The sequence below is a fragment of the Phoxinus phoxinus genome (assembly GCF_949152265.1).
Source record: "Phoxinus phoxinus genome assembly, chromosome: 12".
Taxonomy (NCBI): domain Eukaryota; kingdom Metazoa; phylum Chordata; class Actinopteri; order Cypriniformes; family Leuciscidae; genus Phoxinus; species Phoxinus phoxinus.
In genome coordinates this window covers 22,816,952-22,843,146 of record NC_136887.1, presented here as the reverse complement: position 1 = coordinate 22,843,146, position 26,195 = coordinate 22,816,952, and the positions used below count along the sequence as shown (strand labels likewise).

Here is a 26,195-nt window from a genome sequence, read left to right as displayed (position 1 = left end):
GTCTGCTAAGACTGAAGAAAGAAACACAGCTTTTCAACAGCTCCCTGGCTGTGGAGATGTGCTGAATCAGGAAGTTCACTTGTAGTTGTTTGGTACAATGTGGTACATGTGTTCCCCAAAGAATGGACTTAAAAAAAGAACACATTTTCAAAGCACTTTCCCTCATGAAATAAAAAGAAACTTTGTTAATCAAAGCTATTTAAAGCCACTAAAAATTCATGAAGAACAGTGTTTTACAGAATGTATTTTATTGTAAAGCTATAAGGAAGGAGTACTTACAAGATAGTATTTCTTTGATTTGCTCAGCAAAAATAAAAGACAATTTTTTTTCTTTTCTTTTTTTCTTCCTCATCGAGTTTAACATGCGGATATTGATAAGAACATAATGGAACAAATAAGGGCTAAAACTCTTCAAAGCCACTGTTTTGCAAATAACACAAAACTCAGGAAAGAAAATAAGACTCATAAAAAGAGACAGTAAAACTTTAAAATAGACTAGAAGCCAGTGAATGGTTACTAATAATGACATTTTAGACACAGGCACTCCAACTTTGTGCCCCCAACCACTCTCATTCTAACATATTCTACTTTTAAAAATATTTTACAATTTCAGTTTGTCTTTCAACATGTTCTTGTTTTTGTTCTCTTTTTTTATTTGAAAAAAGCCACGTCATTAGCATGTACATAAAACTGTACAAAGAAAACAAGGCATCACAAGCGTTTTGATATAAATATAACCAACACTTAGGCTACAAACTTGTACTTCCTGTAATTACCTATTTAAACGGTGGCTGTTCTTTATACATACTGTAGAGTTTTTAATATCGAGATCATATGAAGGCAGACGCCCACAAACCGCTAAAGCACTATCAGTTCATTTCAGAGCCAAAGTCATAGTAATGAAGCCACTCAGCCACCGCTTCACAAAATAAATTACCGATTTCGTTTTTAATCTTTTTCGCGGGGTAGAATGATGCTGTTTACTCTCTACTTCTATTATGTGCAGAGATGCATGGTGAGCCTCATTATGCACGGTGACATTACAACACGATGACATGTTCGTTCATAACTCCTAATACCTGGACAAATGCAGCGGGTGGCTCTGCTCCAAAATGAGTCCATGTGTCAGACAAAGAACTGATTCTTAAGTCACATTGGATTTGATTGATTTCCATGTAATCAAATATACGATTCAGCACAAATGAAATAGAGCTTACAGTAGGATGAAATTGAACATCAGTCATAAGCAGGCCCACATGGAATCTGTGCAGGCAGAAAGCTCTAGATTTGCACAGAATTGGAACGCCCATTATTTAAAATGCCATACACATCATCCGCCCCTTGTGTGTTCGTTTATTTAATATTTGGCTAATTTGATAGAGCTTAATCGGGAGCTGAAAGCACTATTTAACACATTTTACCATGTTCAAATCCATTACGTAGATTTTTTTCCCTTCAAAAATCAAGGCAAGAAATAAAGATTCCATTTGGGCCTGGTCATAAAGTGGACAAAACCTAAAGGGGAAAAAGAAAAAAGGATGCAGTGTAAAGTATCTGTTTTAGGTACAAAAAAGGTGATTGTTCACATTATTTGTGCATGACTGTGCTGCATTAGACATCCTCATCATTTTTTTTTTAAATAAATAAAAAATCAACACGTTTATGTATAGAACAAATAACTATTGTCAATTTTGCTGTAAAAGTGTGAAAGTGTGGAAACAAGGACATATTTGTATTGGTGATAACAAAACTGTTTAACAGGGTTGTGTGGGATGTAACTTAAATTAGCTTAAAAAGAACTAATTAGAGATTATGCTTGGTATGAAACAACAGTAGTTCAATAGTTCAAAATAAAATTAAAAGACTGGTTGAGTATACATTTTTGAGCCACAGATTCATTCAGACTTAGATACTGTCCAAATAAATTCAAAACAAAAAACCGACAGAATCCCACATGAGTAAAACATGTTGCTGTCAGATAACAAACTAACAGCTACAATTGCAGGATTATAACACTAGAACATTTCCCCCCCCCCCCCCCCCCCCCTTATACAATGTTTCTTTTTCTTGCTTTTCGCCCTATGACAATTTTTTACGCCCAGTGTATAAGACATGTTTTTTGTTTTCCATCAGATTCTCTGCACCACTGTCCAATGTTTCACACAGTAAGAACCATTTTATTCAATGAGATGCCGCAACACAATTTGGCCATTGAAAATCCTAGCAAAAATAAAAAAAAGTAATGTGTAGAGCTTAAAAATTCCTTGCTTTAAAGGCAGTGAGCGGATCCCTCTGTGTACCTACACTGTTACAGAGGTGTGCAAGGACGCACACGTTCACATACACTCGAGTGATTTGACCTATCAGTATCTGTGACAGTTGCTCTCCGGGGATAAACTCCAGGTTTTCCCAGTGGGAGTGAAAGACTGTCTTAACTGTCATACAGCATTTGAGGTCATGAGCGGCTTCTGTTTGTCACTGCAGGAAACGGCTCTAAGGTCAGTAGTTGCTGGGATGATTAAAAGAACAGGACGTTATACGTGTACAATGGTATCTCCTCGCGTCTGCGACAAGCTCAGCAATGCTTGTTGAAAAAAAATCCGCACACAGGGCCCAAAGACCCAGTCAAAATGGAAATACGTCTAATTTACTTAGTCATTCAAGTGTTTGCTCTGCCAGTGTTCAAATAAGGGGGTCAGCTGTGAACTAATTGAATTCACACTCACAAAAGGAAGTGTGAGTGAAGTGTTACACCAAACATCCATCACCTGAGACAACTGCCTTTAGCGTTGGGTCATTTTGTCTGTAGTTTTTTTTTTTTTCTTCTTTAAAGGAGACTTTATCGAATATTGAACCCAAAGCACAAATCTCTGAGAACAACAGAGTTAACGGCAATATCACCGTTTTTTCACCGGAGTCGGTTTTAAGTGGCGACTTAGCTGTGTGACATGGTGTAAATTATAGTGCACTTAGCGTGTGTATAGCTCAGGCCTCGAATACTCATTATAGCTTTTGCTGACCTGCGTCGCAACTGATGCAATCCCTGTTACCGTCAGCCGCTATTAATAACGGACCTAAATGAACTTCCTGTAAACTTTCTGAAAGACCTTGCTTTTAGATGTGGAAATGAGCATTTCCAACAAAAGCTCCCTGGTTAGACGACTGCCAGTGTGACACTGCGGTAATAGGTTAGCACAATTTAGACGTTTCTAAGCTCGCTGCAGGAGTCTTATGTCATATGCTCAAAGTACACTTAAAACAGAATCTCAGATGTTCTAGAATATACTGGATTTGTTGAATACAACTTTAATGTGGTCAAACACGAGACAAATGTTCTGCTGTCATGATTTTTGAACTGGTCTATCTCTTGTGAGCATTCATTTTGACAGGGTCACCACAGAGTAGAGCAAAAATATCTGACAAAACCACACATCTACACAACAGAGTTTGACACGTCCGAAAACGAGTAGGCTATTGCACAGCACATGGACAGTTCAGGTTTTTTTTTTTTCCTTTTGAGCTTTTTTTCTTTTTTGTAAAAGTCGTTGCTCCTTCCTAAGGATTGGATGGGTTGAACAAAGCTCTTCCAGAGGGCAACACACCCTCCTTGTATATAGTCTTCTTATGAAGCAAAGGAGTATCACAGTCACTGGGAGAGCTTCCTATGGGAACCGATGAAGCCTGTCAAATTTGTCCGAAATGACAAATGGCATCATGCAAACCTGCTGTAATTCATTTGTTTCCGTTGGATTTTGCCCCAAATTCCATGTTCGCGCGAGTCCCATAAAGTCAGACTGTGGAGGCTCATACTGTGGATTATCTTTAGCATTCCGTGGTCCAAAACTGTTGTCCTTCTTTTACTAACAGGGAGGCAAATCCTCTGAGCAATGTTCCTTCTACTACCATCAACAGAAGGAAGTCACGGCTACGTGGGTCTGTACAGCTAAATCATAAATCAAAACTGTTCCGTCAGACGTGTAGTATTTACATCACTTTACATTAAGAAAAGAGTTTCCTATGAAAAAAGACAAATGTAAGAAACAATTACCCTTCAGTGCTTTAAGAAAGGTGAATATGTTTTTTTTCTTCAGTAAAGTATGTTAAGAATGTATTTCACTCTTGGATTGCCAGTATTTGGTTTGCCAGTTCTTCTGGCTCGAGTTCATAGCAGAGATACACACATAAGGGAACAAAAAGGTACTATTTGGATGTGTAGGTCAGTGTATATGTTTTTAGGTAAGCATAACTAGTCTGATCATAAGTAATATATATATATATATATATATATATAAACAAACAAAATTCAGAATCAAATAGGAATATAACCTTGACATTAAATTATCACAATGTTCACTTAAAAAATGTCCTTACATTCGTTCATTTGATGTTTACATGGGTGACTGTGTTCTTCATTTTATTTTCACAAAATTGTTTTCAATCTTTTTTTTTTTTTTTGGCTTCCAGAGCCTCTAACAACGTGCAGGGTTGTATACAACCCCAAGGGTTTTAAAGAAGGTCTCTAGCTGTTTTGTGTCAGCCATTAGGATTATGGATGAGGAGATTGGAGATGCACGTCGAGACGTCTGTGTAAATCGGGGGTCTGGTGGTGTAGTAGAATTAGCAGGTGTTCTGAAAACGAGGATTTTTATCCTCTCACAGGCATTGCTGATCACAAGTAAATTGGATCAAATGTGGAATCGAACCTAGGTGGATGACAGATGTATCACAGGTAGATCTCTCTTTTGGAGCCTTGGCTGGAGGGTGTAGTGGCAGGGACATAATCGGCTGTCTGACTGAGGGGGATCTCCTCCTTGCCGGAGTCGCCGCCTGTAGAATAGGCACTAGTGTAGGGAGGCAAAAAGCGAATGCTGGCCACTTTGTTGCTCCCGCCTCCGCTCCGCTCCTCTCCGTGAGGCTTAGAGCTGCTATCAGCCATCAGACGCTCTTGACCCTCCCTCTCCTGGTAAGGCACGAAGGTGGAGAGCTTGGGCCCACTCTTGTCACTCTTGGTGCGGTTGGGTGAGGGCTGTCCGGGCATCCAACAGGAATCCGAGTGGCCGTATTCCGTACACTCGCGCGTGCATTTTCCAGTCATGGCCACGTCAGGTAGAGGTCTCAGATCTGGAAGAAATGAGAACAGAACGATGAGGTCATTTTAATACATTTAAAACAATTTGTGGAAAAGATGTTTACTCATAAGAGTCACGTCGCGATTCAGAATTCACTATGCTTTTGATTCACTACAAGGAACAGAATAATAAGAGCAATTAATTTGGGAATCAAGATTTGTGCCGTGTTCTTTATATCGAAATACACTAGTCTTGCTGTGTTGAGGTGTCATTGGATACGTACTGCAGTCAAAGTAATGTTCATATTTCAAAAATGTACAGTTCTAAGATAATACAAACCATACAGTTAGCTTATATCATGTATTAATTTAGGTAGAAGCAATGATCTCATTAAAGTTAATATCATAATGATTACATATGAAAAAAGTGGCAGTGGTGCATGTTGATTTGGAAGAATCCAAGTGTGCAAGATTGTCAATTGGCATTTAAAAGCATAATTGAGATCATCACAGTTTTATTATGAAGCTTCACTTTTGTAGTAAATCAAAGCTGCACGAACATCTCTACAGCCTATTCTAACCCTTGCTCACTGTAACCAATCAGTGCAATGGATGCTAATCTTCACTATAAAAGGTTGTTGAAGCTGGATGGCATCACAAGAAGCGAAAATAACGGTCTGATCTGCAAAGGTCAAACTCTCTGACTGGAAAATATAAATGCAAAAACTGAGCCTAACCTTTCGTCTCAAAGTGACATTAGATTAGTTTGATAGTGTGCATGTGAAAAGAGGGCAGGCAGAATGGCGACTTCTCGAGGGGAAACATTTATTTCCTCAAATGTCTGAACTCTATGAAAGGCCTGTGATTTGCGGCAGCGGTTGCCATTATTTTGTCCCTTATATTGGACCATCACAGAACACACATTTCAAGAAATCGTTCTCTTTTTTTTCCATTCACCCATTCTACATTTTTTTTCTGATTGATAGATGAATAGATATATAGATAGATATGATTCAAGCTATAAAAATAGTGTTTAGAAAAAAGAGACCATACTGAGAGCCAAACTATATGTGCGCCTTTTTGCTCTTAGATCGTAAATGTCTCTTTTATTATCACTCAGGGAAGAATATTCAAAGTTTGGGCTCCGAGAGACCAATAGAGACCTTCGTCTCAGGCATACGGCACCTGAATCCCTCTCTCTCCTTTTCTTATCTTCTTCTTTCGAGTTGCAGTTAACCTCAGGAGTGTTCCCGCTGAGCCTGAAGGCTGGAGAGCTGGCCCTGCACCACTGCCCCTATCACCAATCACTCCCAATCCGGCTCTCTAGCACTTTTTTTCAACTAATTAGATTCTGCTGGCCCCTTGTCACCATAATAGAATGGAAATTATTTCCAGATGAGTATCTGACATTTGGTGCTGTCTAAAGTAAAGAGGAAGGATGTGTTAAGACTGGGCTCCGTGCATTTTCTCTGCTCTTCTCCTCTGTGATGGAGGGCTGGCACAAGAGATTTGCTTCATGTCATTTTCATTCAACTGTCGTGCCCCTGGGGTGTGATATGGATGGAAATATACATACAAGGTTCAAGCTGTTTTCTGATTCCATGTCCAATTGTGCAGCTGTCAAAATGTCCATTTGACCATTTCATTGTAGGTAAGAATTCCTATTTGACATGCAGATGGATGATTTTCATTTGAAACAGTCATAATGATTTGATCAAAATGACAGTAATGAATGAAATAAGCTTTGTGTGTGTGTGTTAGGGGATGAAATAAAATCAAAGCTATTATTCAGTATCCACCATGCTAAGCCCTTGCTATCAATCAGAGGCAATTATTTCCCATTTAGCTACTATTTTATTCAGTTTTATGCATTATGTATATTCAGGGTAGACTCAGGGTTATAAATTGAATATATATGTCTACTGTGCGTGTGTGTATATTAACTAATATCAATAATAAGATCAATAATATATATATATATATATATATATATATATATATATATATATATATATATATATATATATATATATATATATACACACACACACGTCATGGCACGTATGTCACGGTTCGGTGCAAAAAGTCAGACGACAAATACAGTTAGTCACAGGCGATCCACACTCCAATCCAGAAGGGGGCGCACACAGTAATAAAACGCTGTTTGCTAACCGCCACAAAAGGAAAAAGCAGAAGAAGAAGAGACGATCTACAGTATGCACAAACCCAAAGCAAGAGTTCAGATGGGATGCAAGACCTTGCTAGTAGCCAATACGCTCAGTTTCTATTCATTTTTATGATGCGCTCCACAAACTTCACATAAAGGAAACATAAATAAATAAATATTTTAAGTTGCTTTTATAATGAGACAAATTTGTGTCTTGGTAGTCTCACTACTACAGTCTCGTGATGAATTATGCGTGTCCTTGAGTCCATTTTGGATGTCTAGTCATATATTATATTTGGATATCATATTATTTATTTATATAATTATAACAACAACAACCACCACAATAATAATAACAACAAATCCTTTTAAATGTATTTAAAACTATTATTAATTTTATTATTATTATGTTCTCCAGGGCAGTGAGGGCAGTGCTGTAGTCAATAGCTCATTGTTCATTTACCCAAGGGACCTCTAAGCGAATAACTAATATATGCAGCCTCTTCTCTTCATTCCATAACAGTTTTAGCCAATTGATTTTCATTTTTGGCTGTGCCTTAAAGCCACCCAGGGGAGCCAACCGCTCAGGCCACAACACACAGGTTGCCCTGGGTGACAGGTGTGGAGGATAGCAGTGGGAAAACCAGTCTTTATTTGACAGTTAACACCAACACTCCAACTTTCCCAGAATCCCTTGCTGATCCTGTGCACGGATGGAAGCACACAGGCAGAGTTGATGGAGCCTGCGCTCTACCCTTCCCAACCCTCCGTTCCGTTGCCGTTCGCTCGGGTGTCCTCTCCCCCTGACCCCACGTCTGCTTGTATGCAAACCTCGCTGAGACTAATTAAACTTTGGGCAGATTAGAACTTTGCCTTGTCAGTCTTTATTCGTGCTTAAACAAGTTATTACTTTTAGGAAAATTAAATTAGCCAGCTATTAATTAATCGACACGCTGCTTTTGAGAGGATAGAAGATGGGGGGAAATGTATTAAGTAAACGACTTGAAAGGGAATTAAAGGTGAAAAAGTTATTAGGATTCCTGTACAAAACCAAAATAAGAATTTTTAAAATAGGTTATGCATGTTTATTTAATAATAAAATGTATTTGCAATTATTATTATTATGATACTATTTCTAATATTATTATCAATATTATATTATTTCATGGGTATTGTATTATTGATGCACAGTCAAGTGCAATACCAGGAACATAACCTGCAATCAAAGTGCCTATATGCAGAGAGCAATTACATTAGACAGATGGAGTGCAACAAGTCCATGAGCAGTACTTTTACTCCTGGCTGGGTTAACAGCAGCTCAGAATAACGTGAGGTTGGACACAGCAGGAGAACGAGGAAGAGGCATTGCACTTTCTAATCGCAGCAAGCTTAAAAGATAACCAGTAGCCACAGCACTAAATAGATACATTAGTGAATAACCACAAGAGCAAAACACAATGCAGAAACACTGTTGTCTTACATACAGCACAACATCACCAGAGCTTATCATGTACACATTTTGCTTCTCATGAAGCTTGGTGCTGCAAATTCAGGGGTTCGGGGCTATCGAGACAAGTCACTACAGTCACACAACTTTCCCTTATTAAACTACAAAATAACATTTAACACAGAGCAAGACTGATCCAATAGATACTCATTTGGGAATCTAATGATTGGGTCAGGCGTGCAAGTCCTGCTCCACATTCAAACATTCCCACTCGGCTGGTGGTTTGCTCGTGGCGTCAATGTATTGATGAAGGTTTAAATTTAGACTTGTTCCATTGCCAGTTCCAATACATGCTGTACTACATAACAAAAAAATCCACTGTGTGAACAAGTCACAAAAATAGAGAAACTTATACTATCTATTTTCTGGAATATAAATCACATTTTTGAGAGAGCTACGTGAGCCCAATTTCATTTGTATAACACATTTCTCACATGCAAGTAGTTTCACTCTATATATATATATATATATATATAAAAAATAATTAGGCTTGACATTTATAATAAATATTGTTTATAACAATCATGTTCTGTTCTGATTATCGTTAAACTTAAACGTTTTGTTGCGGAATGAGGGGGACTAAAATAAATTTTTATATTGTTTGGAAATGATTCGTTGTAGGTCTATTTCCCAGTATTTTACAATCTTCAGTTATTGTATGTTAAAGGAGTAGTTTGCCCAAAATTAAAATTCTGTCATTATTTGCTTGCCCTAAGTTTGTCCCAGCCCTGTATGACGTCCTCTCTTCTGTGGATCACAAAAGAACATCTTTTGAAAAACGACCGTTTTTTTGTCCAAACAATGAAAGTCGACGAAGACACTGTTTTTTTTTTTTTTTTTTACCCCAGTGACTCATTACAGGGATGAAAATAGATGAACTTTATTCAAAATATCTTATGTCATACAGGTTTGAAACAAGTATGTTTTTATTTTAATTTAAAAAAATATATATATATTTTGAGTTTTCTGTGATTACATTTGGTTCATTCTTATTCATCATACAATGATGTGGTGTACACTAGGCTTGTTCATGCTCCATGTAGCGTTGCACGTCAATACAGTCATGGCTACACACTGGCCAAAGCCTGCCGGACATATATGCAGCCTTCAATAATGTGCGAATAAATATCTTTCGAAAGCAGATCATGTCACAGAGTTCATTTATATAACCCCAAATAAATTCTACTCCTATCATTTAACTGCAGGTGGATTGAGGGATTTCAAACATTAAATATGACGTTCTGTTCTTTTCCACCACTCTCACTGGCTCAGAGGAGCCGTTTAAACCTCTGCAGCATTTTCGTGTGCGTATGTTCCACAATGCTCTTTGCCAGAATGACGTATTCTCTTTGCCAAAGCTTCACTTACGGGATAAACGAGTTCTGAGCGGAGTCAGAGAGTACCATCGCTTGGACCATGTCCCATTAGCCTACATCTGTTAAACACGGAACTTCTCTGATCCGCAAAAATCAATGCCCTCGCCCGCTGACCAAATTTGCTCTCCCGACTCTGCCAGCCGAGGTAAGGGGGGAGCGACGTGTGTCTTTTTGCAAACCTCCACATGTTGGCACACTGTGTTTCAGTGTGCATCAGCTGCATAGAAAACTCCTTCTGGCTTAGGAAGATAAGCGCATGGAGAAAGGCTGTAGCCCGCGGCTAAATCAACTAGGGTAAGCTGCACAACATCTTCCACTCATGAATGTTTTAAAGTTGAGTTTGTATGCGTACAAGCTGAATCATTGAAGATGAAACAAGGGTGTAGTGTTTGATTGTGCTGCAGGCCTAAACAACTGCATGTGAAGAAGAAAAGCGAGCACAAAAGCCTTCTGTAAGTTAGATACAGACAAATGGATAGATGAAAAAGGGAGCAAATTCAACTGATCAATGTCCATGGACCGTCACGGCACCCAAAGTCTTCATAAAAATTGCAGTGAACTTACATCATTGATGATTCGAGAATGCTTCGGAATTGCTTTGGTACAAACTGTAGTCCATTCTTGGACTGAGCTCCACTGCAAGTAGTGATTCACCATCCAAAGCCTTGTTTTCAGCTAGAAAAAGACTTAATCATCGCACATGAATCCAGACTGATTGGACAAGTCTAATGAAATTAGCCAAGTGCGATCAGACTTCAGTTCAATTTTGGAGGTGTGATAGGCATTACAAGTTGATTTTTGCTACAAGAGTATTTCAGTGAACCACGCTCTATTCCAAGTTTCATTATGCCATAGAAAATGAATAACTGTAATTATAGCTTGTGTCTAAATGACGTTTGACAGAGGGGGAGAGGAACACCGCTATAAATATAAAAGTCTGCCATAAGTACGGCCTATTACACTTTACATTGTCTTTCCCTGGCTGCCCACTTTCGTATCACCCTTTTTTTTTGGCTCATGTGTATATAAATACACAATAGCAATGTGTGCATGCACGGATTTACGCCAATCCAAATCCCATTTCATATTCTAAAAGTTATGAACCCTTTGCATTTTTGTTTACATGAATATTGACATATTCTGAACAAATATTCAGCGCATGCACAGCGTCCCAGACACTATGTTCACAACTGAACTACGCCATCGCTATAATGTCACTATACCATGAGTATAATTATCATTTTTTCCTTGATGACATACTTAAAAGGATAGCTGACCATTCTTTTCAGCAAGGATGCATTAAATTGTTTTACATGAGATTTCTATTTCAAATAAATTATTGTTCTTTTGAACTCTCTACAAAAAAAAAAAAGTTCCACAGAAATTATAAGCAGCACAACTGTTTTCAACATTAATAATAATAAAAATGTTTCTTGAGCACAAAATCAGCATATTAGATATTTCACAATATGTTTTTACTGTATTTTTGATCCAATAAATGCAGCCTCTGTGAGCACAACAGACTTCTGTCAAAAACATTAAAAAGTATTACTGGCCCCAAACTTTGAAACAGTAATGTAGTTGCACGTACAAGGATAGTTGAGATTAAATTATAGCCATACATTTGACTAAAAAGCAGAGTTGTCGATCATGTATAATTTTTAACTGAATTAATCACACGGTATGCTGAAAAATAAATCAAATGAATCACAATTAATCATTCCGCTCTCATTGTGGACACGCAAAAACATGAATCGCTCCAATAACAGGAAAATTCCATATGTAATTTACATAGGGGTCATTGCAATATTATTCTTTTTTAAATCATGGTATAATTAATCATCATAAATGATTACACTAATTGACAGGCCAAGTAAAAAGGAGAAACATCTTTTAATTGAGACCCCTGAAAAATCAGATCTCACAAGAAACAAGAAACAGTCTCAAAGGCAAATGCCATGCTGCACAAAATCATTTTCATTATTAATGAAGAAGAACTGAGGGACACAGAAGAAAGAAGGGAAGAATGAGAGAACATTTCTTTTTTAAGGAAAGAGCCTCTCCCTCTCTCTCCAGAAATCAGTGGAGGGAAACTTCAATCACGCTACAAAAGTGAATAAATGTATGGCTGCAGCGAGCTGCCCTCGGGCCTACGCTCTCTCTCCCGTCTCAATAAGCTTTTAGGACCACAGTCGAGAGAGATCCGCATAACGGAGACAAGCTCAATTTTTGAGGACAGCAGCCGACTTTAATTTAGGAGAAACAAGCGCGCACACTCACAAACGTTGTGCCTTATCTGTCATCATTAGAGAGCTTTGATTTCTCTTTGAAAAGAACAGCAATATTTATGGTTCGGGGTAATGCATATTATAACATGGGATAAAGGCCGGATGGTGGAGAATGTGGGATGAATATGGATATCCTTCAATATCCAGCATTTTCCTTCCAACCAAACAAAAAGATTGAGCTTATACCCAGTACACTTTATTGTTTGATTCCGAGGGAACGTGAGTAAGAGAAAATCATTCCAGAATTCATAATATTAAAAAAACGCACACCAAAAACAGGGGAAAAACACCCTAAAGCAAAACAAACAACAACAACACCAGCTGAATAGCAGAATATTTTCAATAGACGTCTCAACTGAATGGTCCAAGTTATCTATTCAATGCAAAGAGGCAGGCGTTTAGAAACACTGAATGGTTGTTTTAATAATTTTTTCAGATGTCTTTTCCCCTGGCGCCTTTCTTTACTTTAAACACACCTCACTGACATATTGTGAATTTCAGGCCTGTGTCATACCACACACACACGCACGCATGCACGCACACACACACTCACACACATTAACCAACAACCTTTTACAATAAAGACTTTCACAGAGCAAAATAAAAACTGTAGCCAACTACTCTTCCAATTTTTTTTTCTTCTTTATTTATCTGTTGAGCTTGATGGCAGTGCACACAGTGAGGTACACAAACATTACTTTCTCATTCCAGATGATTTAAGCAGTTTACTACTACACTTTGGAGTTTGGGTTCTGAGCTATGCAGATTAAAGTGCGAGTAAAACAGTTTTAGTCACCATTTATTTGATGAATAAATCAAAATCCCCCCCACAAAATTTGAGTAATTTCTCAAAATAACGTCAGTCACACTTTATATAAGGTGCCTTTAAATACTATGTACTTGCATAAAATATTATTACAATGAACTTATTATGTCCATGTAGTTTTCCAAAACACACGATTTACTTTGCTAAAACATTAAATCAAATTAACGCAGTGAACTTCGCGCTGCTGCCCTCGCGTGATCATGTCCAGGATCAGCCAAATTTCTGTGGATCTTGAAAAGCGGATGTTTAGGAAAGTGCTGCAGCAAGTTATTGTGCCATCTAGTGGTTTAGAGGAGAATACAATCAAATGCGCCTCTTACACCATTACGTCTTTACCCCGTTAGTACATAGTAAAGTTGACACCTAATATAGAGTGGGACCATATCTTCTTTTGTGTTCCAAAGAATAAATTAAGTCATACCGGTTTGGAAGACATGAGGATGAGTAAATGATGACTGAATTTTCATTTTTGGGTGAACTATCAATTTCTGTAAATTATATTTCCATTTCATAGTTTATGAAACAGAAGTTACACCACCACACATTAGTGATATATTTGATAAAAATATATATGTATATATTTTATTTTTCATACATTTAAAGGGGTCATGACATGAGAAACCAATTTTGCCTTGATCTTTTGGTATATAAGAGGTCTTTGTACCATTAAAACGTCCTGCAAGTTTCATAGCTTAAGACGTCCTCCCCATTATAAACGAATCATTTATTTAATCAAGCTCTAAATACAGCTCGTTCTGGATCCATGGTAAGAAGTGACGTCACGGTACGAAGTGACGTACCAGCGTTTGCATATAGACCGCCTCCAGCACAAGACAACTACGCTTTAAGCGCAAGGCAACTACGCTCATTTCGTATCGTTGTCGCGCCCGCGCGCCTCACAAGTGTTCAGTCGACGGACAGCGAGTGGGTCTGTGTACAGGGAAATTACGATGCCACGCAGATGTGCTGTTCCTGGCTGTGGACAAACAACATCTTTGAATACGCTGCGAAAGATCCAGTCGTCAGGGAAAAATGGATGCACTTTATCTTTTGCGGACGTCTCAGTCACGGCAGTGTTAGTTTAAGCGTTTGTTCTATACATTTGAAGGATGACTGTTTTGAGAACAAATCCCAAAATGATGCTGGCTTTGCCAGAAAACTGTTGCTCAAAGATAAGTCCGTGCCGACTATTCTGGGCTCAACAACGACGACGCAAACTGTAAGTAATGTATTTAAAACTTTAAACTACTTTTTAAATACGCCGAATCCGCAAATGTTCTGGCTAGAGACGTTAATAATTGATGCATAGGCACTGACGTTAGCCAATCATAACAGTGGGCGTTAACACTGAACTCTTAAAGGGGAAACACCCCCAAAACAGACTGTTTGAATCAGAGGATGAGAAACAGGGTGGGAAAAGGTCATAAATCACTACATTAAAAAAAAAATTGTAAAAAAAACTATAGTAATACTATAATTGCACCTAAGGGAACATAATAATAAAATAAAAAAACCCATGTCATGACCCCTTTAATTATATATTTACACACCTCCTGAATATTACATCAATGTCACATTGGGATGTATCTGACCAACTAATTAAAACAATCATCTGTTGTTTCTAATCATAGGTATACAGCATCAATACTAACATTATATATTATGTAACATCATTGAAAAAAAAAAGAAACAAAAGGGTATAGTTTTACCGGTACACCCATTTTATCAAGTAGTATCGCACCTGCAGCTGACTGATCTTGTGAACATTCTGAGATTATGTGCAGCTTTGACACTTCCAGTGCAGACGGACTCGGGACGTTGTGGCACAACGCATCGCAATACTTCATCGCTAGCTACTAGTGTAGACAGGGTGTTACACACCATGACAGATAAGAAAGGAAAAGAGAAAGCTTGGGAGGCAAGAGCTGACGAACACATGTAAAAAGATGCTCATTTACTCTCACCAGCGTGCGTGCACACGCACACACACACACACACACACACACAAATTGAATCGAGTGGTTACTGTTGAGTGTCATATTGCTGAGTGCGCTTTTGCGATGCTGTCTTTCTGTCTGTTGGCCAAGAGCCTCAAAGGAGAAAGGGTCATGTATGAGGTCAGAGGTGGGGTCATTCAGAATGACAAAATGTCACAGCACTGCCTTCCATGAGCCCTGGTGCCCTTGCTACAAAAAAAAAAAAAAAATACAAAGAACACTGTAAGCATATGTGTGTCTATAAAAGAGAGTGCAAAAGAGTCCTGAAACCATGGGCAGCTTCGGGCGAACTTTCATAGATTGTTGGTGTGTGTGTGAATATGAGATTAGATCACCAGGGTGACGTGTTTGTGATGGTGTGTGTGTAACCTGCATGCAAACATATGGTTGTCGGACATCTTGTTTTGAGAGAGACCATATGCTGGTTTTGGACATGATGAGCCTTTTTTTTCTGTAGCACAGCACACATTATACACTCTCACACACACACACACACACACACACACACACACACACACACACACACACACACACACACACACACACACACACACACACACACACACACACACACACACACACACACACACACACACACACACACACACACACACACACACACACACACACACACACTTCTTCTGTATAGGGAACCAACATCTTTGCCTCCTCCAGAGGGAGCAAGCTACTCTTATCTTAGCAGGTCAGGGATGCGCGGGCTGCGATATATCCCGGACATTCACCTTATATTGATCTGACAACCCAGCATCATTTTCTTCACCTTTCCCAATAGAACACTCAAAAGCTCCAGAACACAGTCGAGGAATCCTTGCAAAGACTTATCATGGTAACCGTAGGTTTGGCTGAAATACAGTAGTTGCTACTATATAAAAAAAGATAAAATGGCAAAGCTTCAGATAGTTTCTTACACTGTTTCAAGTTTCTTACACGGTCATTTTGTAAGCAGCAAAACTGGATCTGTTTGCTTAGCTTAATGGACATGTATATCTACATCGGTTGCTATGGTAATGATGTAAGCCTCAGCACAATGCCAAGACACTTTCTCATGCAACAACTGAGAGTAGCTGTCACTGACAGGTTGTCAGTATGGAAAAAAGACATACAACTGAAAGTTTTTCCTCTGCTTATGTATACAATGACATCTCGCTGCAGTGTTGAACTCGCAATGTGGATGAGAGAATCTCAGCAACAGAAACATTTTACACATTCATGCATATTGTGTGCAAAACAGCTGACTTTCTTTTTCATTCTCTACATGGCATGTATCACATAGTTCATTATGCGAGGAAGGAATGATTAATAATGAGTGTATTTGAACATAACTCCAGACAGTATTGTGCGCATTATAAGCGGCATGTTCTGAAAGGCAAAACGGGCTACTTAAAATCACAGAAAATCCCACTACTAACACAGATACATAAAGTATGTCTGGAACAAACACAAACAAGCAGAGTGATACAAAAATACCAGTGATGTTGAATGGTAGGCTATATATAATCTACTTGATTATGTGTTAGAAAAGCATTGTTTTGTTAGAGGAGGCTCTTGGCCTTACAAACAGCACAAGAATAAAAGCAATAACTAAAATAATGTTCTCACTAAATCTACATCGAGCGCTGAGAGAAGAAGCGTAACAAGCTATTCTCTCATTAACTTATTCGTTGCTTTATGCTGTTGTTGTTTAGGGGAACACATTAAAGCAGCCGGCTTCCCATCCTGCCTATAAGAGTGCAGTCAAGCAGATAAGTTGTGACCTTTTTGAACGATTCTTCCCCTCAATGGGACACGTTCAGCTTTCAGAACTGCAATATGATTGTTTTGTTTGCTGCACAGTTGTGTGATGTCTCTGTTGTTATCCTTTTCTTGCTGTTGTTCTTATTCTCTCTCTCTTCCCCCCCCTCACTCTCTCTGCCGCTGTAGCATCATTTCATGCTCCAAATTCCAAATTTACCATCATTATCTGAGAAAATGGAAAGACAAAAAAGCAGCATTGCTTTCATTTAGCATTTTCTCTCTCCACACTGAACATGAAAACTGAACGGAGTTCTGTATTTGATCTGCGTGATGATTAGCTCCTGAAGACACAAACTTCAGGAGATAAGTCAGATCTACCATCATTTCACACACTGTTCACGTAGTAAAATGGCGTGCTGTATTAAACAGAGTTAATACAAGTTAAATCTAATAACGCCTTGGGCAAGTATCTCTCAAGTTAGACTGCCTGTGTTTCTTTTTCTATCTTGTCAGAGGCTGAAACGAGATAAGATAAACGAGAAAAAAATATACTAAAAAACTTCCAAAAGAAATCATAAGACGTCTTTTTTAGTGAGTAAGATTAAAGTAAAAACTGAAAGGAGTTAAAATTGAACAAAAATGCACCAGTGATTATCTTAAATGCCTGATTTATTGTTTTTCAATAAATAATGTGCTCTATCTCGCGTACCCTTCTCATAGGGGTACATTAGTTATGAATCAATGTGCAGCGTTGCTTACAATCCAACTTATCTTCCTTATTCTCTCTTTCTCAGGCCTCTGGGGAAGTAATGGAGCTACTGGATGGTTGGTGAGAGAGGAAATAGATTTGTGTCAGTATGTTATTGTTCTGGGTCAAACCCCACGTTGGTCTAAATCAGTGGTTCTCAACTGGTTATTGCTTCAAGACCCAGATTCTACATCGAGAATTAAGCGTGAGCCAACACACTAACAAAAAAAGCGCCATAGGAATTTCAAATGCATGAATTATAATTAGGAAAATGAATAGGGCCAAAATATGAACAATTACTAAAATAAAACAGGGTAAAATAAGGGTAATAATTTTTATTAAATAATAAACAAAAGTAGAAATGTAATTAACACATGAAAAAAATAAGCATTAGCCTTGTCACGAAGTAAAAAAATAAAAATAATAATAATTTGCACCAACACATACAATTTGATTGAAAAAGCATTCTGTCTTGCCTCATAAGTTTATGCATCTATGTCTATGTATTACTTTTGTATTCTAATGATGCACGATAATATGGCTAGATCAATTTTAATATTAGCATTTAACAAATATTCCCTCCTGTTTGCGACCCAGTGGAGACAGATTTGAAACACTTTTTTTTCAACTGGTTGGGAGACAAATCACTAATTTAAAATATATGGCAGAATTGTGCTTAATTTACAGCTAGTCTATCAATTAGCACAAGCTTCTAGAGTTCGGACGCCCACCTGAATTCACAGGATTTGGAAACCAGTGACTCTTCAAAGAAAAACAACGCAGAGCAAAGAACCCCTATATGCTCTATATCGTTTCTGTTTTTGTCTTCTCCTTCACCGAAAAAAAAGTGTGCACAGAAACACAGCCTTTCATCATTTAAGGTAAAATATAGGAAGTGTGTATGCTGTGTGTGTGTGTGTGTGTGTGTGTGTGTGTGCTGCCTAACTTTTTTGATTCATTATTAAACACAATCCATTTTTCCCTCTGCTACTGATAGTGGGCAAAGCTCCCAGCTTTAATTCCCTTGCATTGCAGATTAGAAGCTGAATAACAATAGAAAATAGTGAGAGAAGGCACAAGAAAGTGAGTGCACAATGCCATTATTACTTTTCAGTTTTATTCCTCCACTTCACTTCCACTGTATCTCAACTGACAGGAAGTACGGTGCTAATGTTTGAGGTTGAAAGACGGGGAACATCCTATCATCCACTTTCTGACTCTCCCTAGCAGACCTCGAGGACAGGTCATTGTTATGATTCCCTTGGCTTTTGGGGTCTTATGAGGTAACGTAGTAGGGTAGGAATGAGAAAAAAATAATTTAGGGAGAAAATAAATTAGATTGATTCAAAAAGCCACAGAGGCTCTAACAAGCAAATGCGCACAACTCTCATCCACTCTACTTGCAACATTGCATCCAGCCAAGTGACACTTCCTCTGCAAGTTGCAAGACAATAAACAACCATTAATAAAAGCTCTGTGTCTGACTGCTATCCCCGCTCTAAAAACCTTAAGGAAAGAGCTTTTTAAATGGAAATTAATGCCATTTTCCTCTTGAGGGAACCCCTAAAGTCAAATACAGTCGCTCTCTCTACTGATAAAGGCCAGACCGAGCATACATATGCATTTCATAAGACCTTAAAGGCGACATATCATTAAAAGCCTTGACAGTGTGAGCAACACTGGTAGTTTTCATATATAAGAGTAAAAACAGTCTGATGAGGGTGAAATTACATACATTGATAATAAGAAATGTTTCTTGAGCACCAGATTAGCATATTCAAATGACTTCTGAAGGATCGTGTGACACTTAAGACTGGAGTAATGATGCTGAACACCTTTCCATCACAGGAATGTGATTGTTTTTTTAGTATTTTATGTAATATTTAGGATGCATAACATTCTAGTCATGACATTAGTTTTAGCAAAACAAACATGTTGGTCATTTTTACAATGTTTAACTTGTCATTTCACTCATTGTCATTTTTTACAGAATGATATCAAATAAAACATGTGATTTAAAACGCGATGGAAATTAGAATTATCCTATGATGCATGTGTCCAATGTTGAACATTGTTAGTTCGAAAAATGGGAGTTAATAAAGTGTGTTTTAAGAAAGTCCGCAGAGCCAAAAGTGCTGATAGCTGAAGAGGATGAACTGGTGAAAAGAACAAAGATGAAGGTGATGTTTAAAGTTGATAGAAAGAGTCGTTTTAGGAGGCGAAAAAGGACAGAGAAGAGCCACAAACAATACTGAAGGACATGTCAGTGTGTTGTAAGTGTGTAAAACATCCAGACACAATATACTCACAATTGTGTGTGTGTTTTGGGTGTCAGAGGGCTCTGAAGGCCAGTGTGTGGATATGACCGCTGTGCTGCTAATTAACCAGGACAATACTTCTACTGGCCACACACTGTGAGATCTCTCCGAGGTACACATCTTTACACACTCACGCACACACACACACACACACACACGCACGCACGCACTGCGAGAACTCGCCCACAGAGAGATCCAGCACAGAGGAGCAAATTGTCCCCTGATAGCACTGCTAGCACTCTCTCACACACAAACACACTCTACACACACTGACTTCAAAGGGTAACAATCACACCTGTGAAGCCTGGGATATTAATTTTAGCCTCTGAAATGGCTGATAACTTAATATGAGTGCATATCTGAAATTCATTCAAGATACAAGTCTAGTTTTTTTGGGACTAAATAGAAGTATTTTAGATCAAGACTGTTAGCTTCGAAGCTATCAATATGCTAATGTAAACCCACTTTTTTTTTTCATTTGCTGGAAAACAGCCAAAATGTTGAAGATATTCTCCTCAGCTGTATATAAATATTTTTGACAATAAAATGTTCTTCTGAATGAGTCCAACTAGCGATAGCAAGTAGCAAATTATTAATTGGTGGTGTGCCATTAAATAAAGGCTACTGACTATTTAAAAATTAAAAGTGTGACAAGCTTCAAAGAGCAGTTTCTTTTGATTCAAAACATTGCATTTGTCAAACCATTTCATGAGTTCTTTAAGGTACAGATTCCAGTTTGTGATCTCACTGCTTTACATATTGTAAATTGACAGGACAAAAACAAATAAAGGCATTTGTTTTTAACACTCTTCGGCTGAAAGCAGTACTATTTTCAGCTCAAAGCAAATTTGTTCTCTGACATTTAGGAATGAGCAAGACTTTGGCACACCGACGCTGACCTGAGTTCAGAACGTAGAGGTGTTCGGTGACTGATGTTCGTGGGGCTTTACGTTACAAGTGTCTGCCCACGTCCTCTGTGCTCTAGAATAACAAGTGCCCACGGGTATCAGTGGCACACTCATGCCAGTTCAAGCCATGCCAGGGCAGAGCGGCCTAACTGGGGCAGAAACACATTCGCCCTGTGGCTCAACAGAAACCCTATCCAAAGAAAACACGCCCACACACAAAATCCTATAGCCTCATCCAAAAGCACTAGGGGTGCAAGAAATAAACTGGTTGTGAGTGAGTGAGTGAGTGAGTGTGTGTGTTTGTGTCCAAGACTTCATTTTCAATTCAGCTGTACACCAGTGCTAAGCATCACCACCACAGAGTCTGTGTGAGCCACTATAACAGGGCAGCTCAGTAATAGTCTCCCCTCTGACCCACATGAGGCTAGAACAACATAACACAGGAGGAGAGACAAACAACAGCTAATCCTCTGCGCACACAACAGCACTGCAACGGAGCCCATTAATAAGAGAGGATTAGCCAATGCTAACGCTAACGAGCGTCTTCGCCACAGGAGCACATTTCCTCTCTATCAGATATCTGCTTATCTCTGCCTGTCCCTCACTCCCTTCTCAACCTGTCTGTCACGCGTAGCGCTGTAAATCGCAGGCACTGTGGAGAAAGAAGGTTTGCAGAGACTGAAAACAATTAAGGGCATATGGCGAGCAGCGGGAGACAGGACAGAAGTGAAAGAAAACAAATTGAGATGAACTCTGACAAGTGAAGCAAACAGTGGCAACTCTTACAAAAAAAACCTAAACTAAACGTGACCTGTGGTGAGAACATGAAATAAATATTTGTCTATTTTTGGAGCTGTGGTTTGCCAACTTTCTCTTCCTTTTTGTAACTCATACAAAAAACACCAAAAGACACTGACTATATCTCACAGTTGCGACTTTATATCTCACAATGTGATTTTCTTTCGAGTAATTGGACATTTTTATGGTACATTGTGTTTCTAGTCTATATTTCCCAATTGTGACGTTTCTCTGGTAATTGAAACTTTTTTACCACACATTGTTGTCTTTATATCTCACAGTTGAGACTTTTTTTACTTGTAATTGTGACTTTAAATCTCACAATGTTACCTTTTTTCTAATAATTGCAACTTTATACCGCACATTGAGACTTTATATCTCAGAGATGTGACTTTGTCTCTCATACTTTTGACTTATATCTCACAATGTGATATTTTCTCGTAATTGACACTTTATATTTCATTCCGCATTTACAATTTAAACCTTAAGTCACAATGTAAGGGAAGTAGTGGCAGATGATTTCTTCCATATTGTGATGTACATCTGAGTGAAACGAACCATCTTAGTTTGATCTATTAGAAGGGGATGGAGACAGATCTGAATGCAAGCTTGCAGTTGATTGTACAAAAGGGACGGGATGATTGGAGGAGTACGGCATACGTCATCAGAGAAGTCATTTCCCCGGAAGATCGAGTCTAAATAAATGTACTCTTAACAAATATATATCTAAAATGAAACATTTCCATGGATGTATTGTTCATAATAAGATGCATTTAGACAATAGAAAAAGTGATTACTTTAAATCTCAAAATTATTGGCAGGAACTAGTTTCCATAAAAAGATGACAGAATATGTGAGTCAATCTAAATCTGGACATTTGAATAATGCACAGTCAAAATGGAATGGATTAACAAACAAACTGCCAATCTTTTCCCTTTTTGAAGATGGTGGAATAAGTCAAATCTGCATATGCAAAAGAAGGGATAGTCTGTGGAGTGTGAGAGATGGAAGGTAATTTGGAAAACAGTGAGGAAGGAGGTGGAGAGAGTGGATTATGCTGTGAGCTGGCGCTGTCAGGCTTGGCTAGGCTGGCACAGGAGCGCAGCACTATAATAAGCACCCTCTGTTTGCCCAGCGCTAGCCCAGCATTGTGCCAGTTCGAGTGGATGGGCCAAAACCGACCCACAAAACACTAAAGACCTCGCTAATGGGATTCTCTTTACAGTCAGGCATGTCCTTAGCCAGCCTGAGCAGGGCACTGGGATATAGTAGTGTGAGGACCCCGGGGGGATCTACAGATCTGAGAATAGCGTGGCCATGTCCGTATATTTGAAACTAGAACACATCTGTGCTAGAGGTGTTGGAAACGCGCTGAGCAAGTGAGTTTGCTTGTACTGATTGATAGTGTGGTAACAGGTAAATGCCCTGTTTAGCCAAACACTGCCTCACACCATCTGTCTGAGAGCATTTACAGCCGCTTCACGTAGGTAGTGCCCTTAAGACAAACATACAAATACAGGCGCACATACTGTATACACACATGCCACAAAGACTTAATGCTCACTCAAGCCTACTTAATCAGAAAAAAATGATTGCGTGTGTAAGTCCGGAGGCCTTTTGCCACAGGGCAGCACCTAGCATGTCAAACAGCATTTTAGAGGCACGAGTCAAAGTTGTTTATTATTTTGCTTATACAGTGCAGGATGATTAAAGGGAAAAAATATATTGCTTTGATATCATTTGTACTCACATGACTAATGATATAAGTAAACTTAAACCTGTTTACCCCTGGAAAGGATCAGGAAACAATAATTGTTTTTATGGGGCTAGACAAATGCCAAAATTTGTATTTGTAAAACTTGTTGCAACCTTATTTTTTTATGTATATTTAAGAATTAGAAATGTTACATGAAATTCTAGACATGAAATTTAACTAAATTGCTTTCTATTTTTAAACAGATATAATTGATTAATTTACATTTTTAAAACAGCATTATGTTGAAGCTGCACATTTTATCTGAATACTTAGTTAATTTCACCTCAACAAAAAAAATCAGTCCATCATTATTATACAGTCCATCATAAAAAAATAAACTTGTTACATCACATCTAGAATTCAAATGTACAAACTTTAAATTCAAAACTATGAAATGTTGCAAAAACAATGTTTTTATATCACATTTATGTATTAGCAAAAAAAAATGTCTAGCCCCATATACCGGTACTGTATTTTTTTCATGTGAGATCTTCTCTAGAGGAGCTGTAGCTCTGGTGGACAATGATATATATCATTAATTAGGCCTGCAAGTTATGGTTTAATTAAATTCAGGATTTTAAATACCTTCAGTTGCTAGCTGACATCACCGCTATCTCTCACAGCCCACTCGTACACACATGCACAATGTGTTTGTGCAAGGTGTGAGTGGAAAAACAAAAAGCATGTCTTTCATCTAGTCATCAAGCTCTGCCTGAATTAGAACGTGAAAATAGAGTCGCAGTTTCCTGGGATGTGTTTTGTGATTACTGCTACTACACCCTCTCAAGCAAAACACACACACACACGCACAAGCGCACACACACACGCACAAGCGCACACACACACGCACAAACACACACAGACCTGTACCCTCACCCTGCACTCCTTTAATGATCCATTCGATATTGTTTTGGACCTTAAATACCACTCAAAAATAGGGATAGCTGTAACAATAGCTCTGTTGATTTCTTCCTGCTGAACAAAAATGTCACATTCTGTCATCTCTCTCCTTGACCACATTGGGTACCGATATGCAAATGCCGGAGTGTTGTTATTTTCGCTTTGAGAAAGGAAAAAAAAGATGTTGTTGATCGCTGCTTTATGATTCAACAGAGACTGTGAAGAAGAAGAAGAAAAAGTACATAAGCACTGTCTACTTCAAAAACACATTTACAGTTAACCTAAATAACAATTCAAATGTGTTTTTGCATTATGCATTTTGTCTTTCATCAGCTCTCGTCTTCTTTTGCAGTTGTCATATTCAACATTCTCAGTTTCTAGGTGACTTATAAAAGACTTATAACAAACACCACCACGATTACTGGTTACTATGTGTAAGAGTTTTTTGTTTGTTTTGTCACTTTTGATCAACTTAAAGGATTAGTAGTAGGAAAAAAATATACTATGGAAGTCAATGGGAACCAAAAACTGTCTGGTTACTGACATTCTTATAAATATCTTCCTTTGTGTTCAGCAGAGGAAAGAAATTCATACAGTTTTGAAACAACTTAAGGGTGAGTATATGATGACTAATCCTTTAATCAAAAGTGAACTAATCCTTTAATGCATCCTTATCCAAATATATTAATGAATTATATAAAATATCAAACCAAATACATTTATTTTAGAAAAAGATTACACCTAAAGTAAAACTTTTTTTTTTTACTTTCTGCTTTCATACTGTACCTACAAAATGTAATTCTTACAGTTTACATCTAAAACTCAAATTTACAAATTCAAAACTTTAATATACAGTACATCATAAAAAAGTAAACTTGTCACTTGTCAAGAATTCAAATTTACAAACTTTAGGCTATATTCAAAACTATGAAATGTTGCAAAAACAATGTTTTTACATCACATTTATATATTTGCATATTGTTTCATGTGAAACCAATCATATTCCTTTAAAAATTAATATACATATATATATATATATATATATATATATATATATATATATATATATATATACATAGTTATTTATTTATATACATAGTTATTTATTTATAATCACCGTACACTAGGAAATGTATGGAGTATTATGCCAATACGTATATATTAAAATACCATGGTATCAGCATCTAATGTCATCATTTTTTTTTTTTAAATGTCAATCCAAAAACAGCTGGTCTCATGTATTTAAACTGCTCATCTGTTAGTAAAACTACAGACACAGCAAGTGGATGTTGATAAGTCCATTTATTGTACTAAAAATGGCTGAATACAAAGTACATTCACAAGAACAGCACTTTCTGCTAGACTGTCTGCAGAGCCGACAGAATCTCTATCACTGGCTTAATGTAAGTAAATGACTCATGACATTAATCTAGCCTTCCTATCTACTGCTTTTGTAATCACGGTCTCAGACATACAGAGAAGTCAAATTCCATACTGTATGTGATCATAAAATAACTTCACATTACGGATGTACTGTCAGGTGTACCATATATTCATATATATTTGATAAATATCATTCAAAGCTAGTTACATATTTACACATTCCCAATGTAGAGACGGAGGAACGTCAATGCCTACAATATTCACATCAGTATGGGTTCTCAGTTCAAAGGCAAACGTGTATTTGGCGTCTGTGTTACATTGTGGCACAGTCATTGGTGTGAGGCAAAGTGGTCATTGCCTTCATAGCGCGAGAGAGAGAGAGAGAGAGAGAGAGAGAGAG

At 37.9% G+C, this 26,195-nt stretch overlaps 1 protein-coding gene across 3 annotated transcripts in view; it reads right to left on the bottom strand.

Moving 5' to 3' along the window:
- Window positions 1-286: 286 nt before the first annotated feature.
- pcdh1b (protocadherin 1b) overlaps window positions 287-26,195 on the bottom strand; it is a 163,142-nt gene continuing 137,233 nt past the window's right edge. For 2 of the 3 annotated variants that reach the window (XM_079630472.1, XM_079630473.1), the window contains exon 5: window positions 287-5,121. In XM_079630472.1, coding sequence (XP_079486598.1) covers window positions 4,724-5,121 — 398 coding nt within the window. In that variant the 3' untranslated portion in view covers window positions 287-4,723. The remainder of the gene's footprint in view (window positions 5,122-26,195) is intronic. The other variant, XM_079630475.1, reaches the window with a different exon arrangement.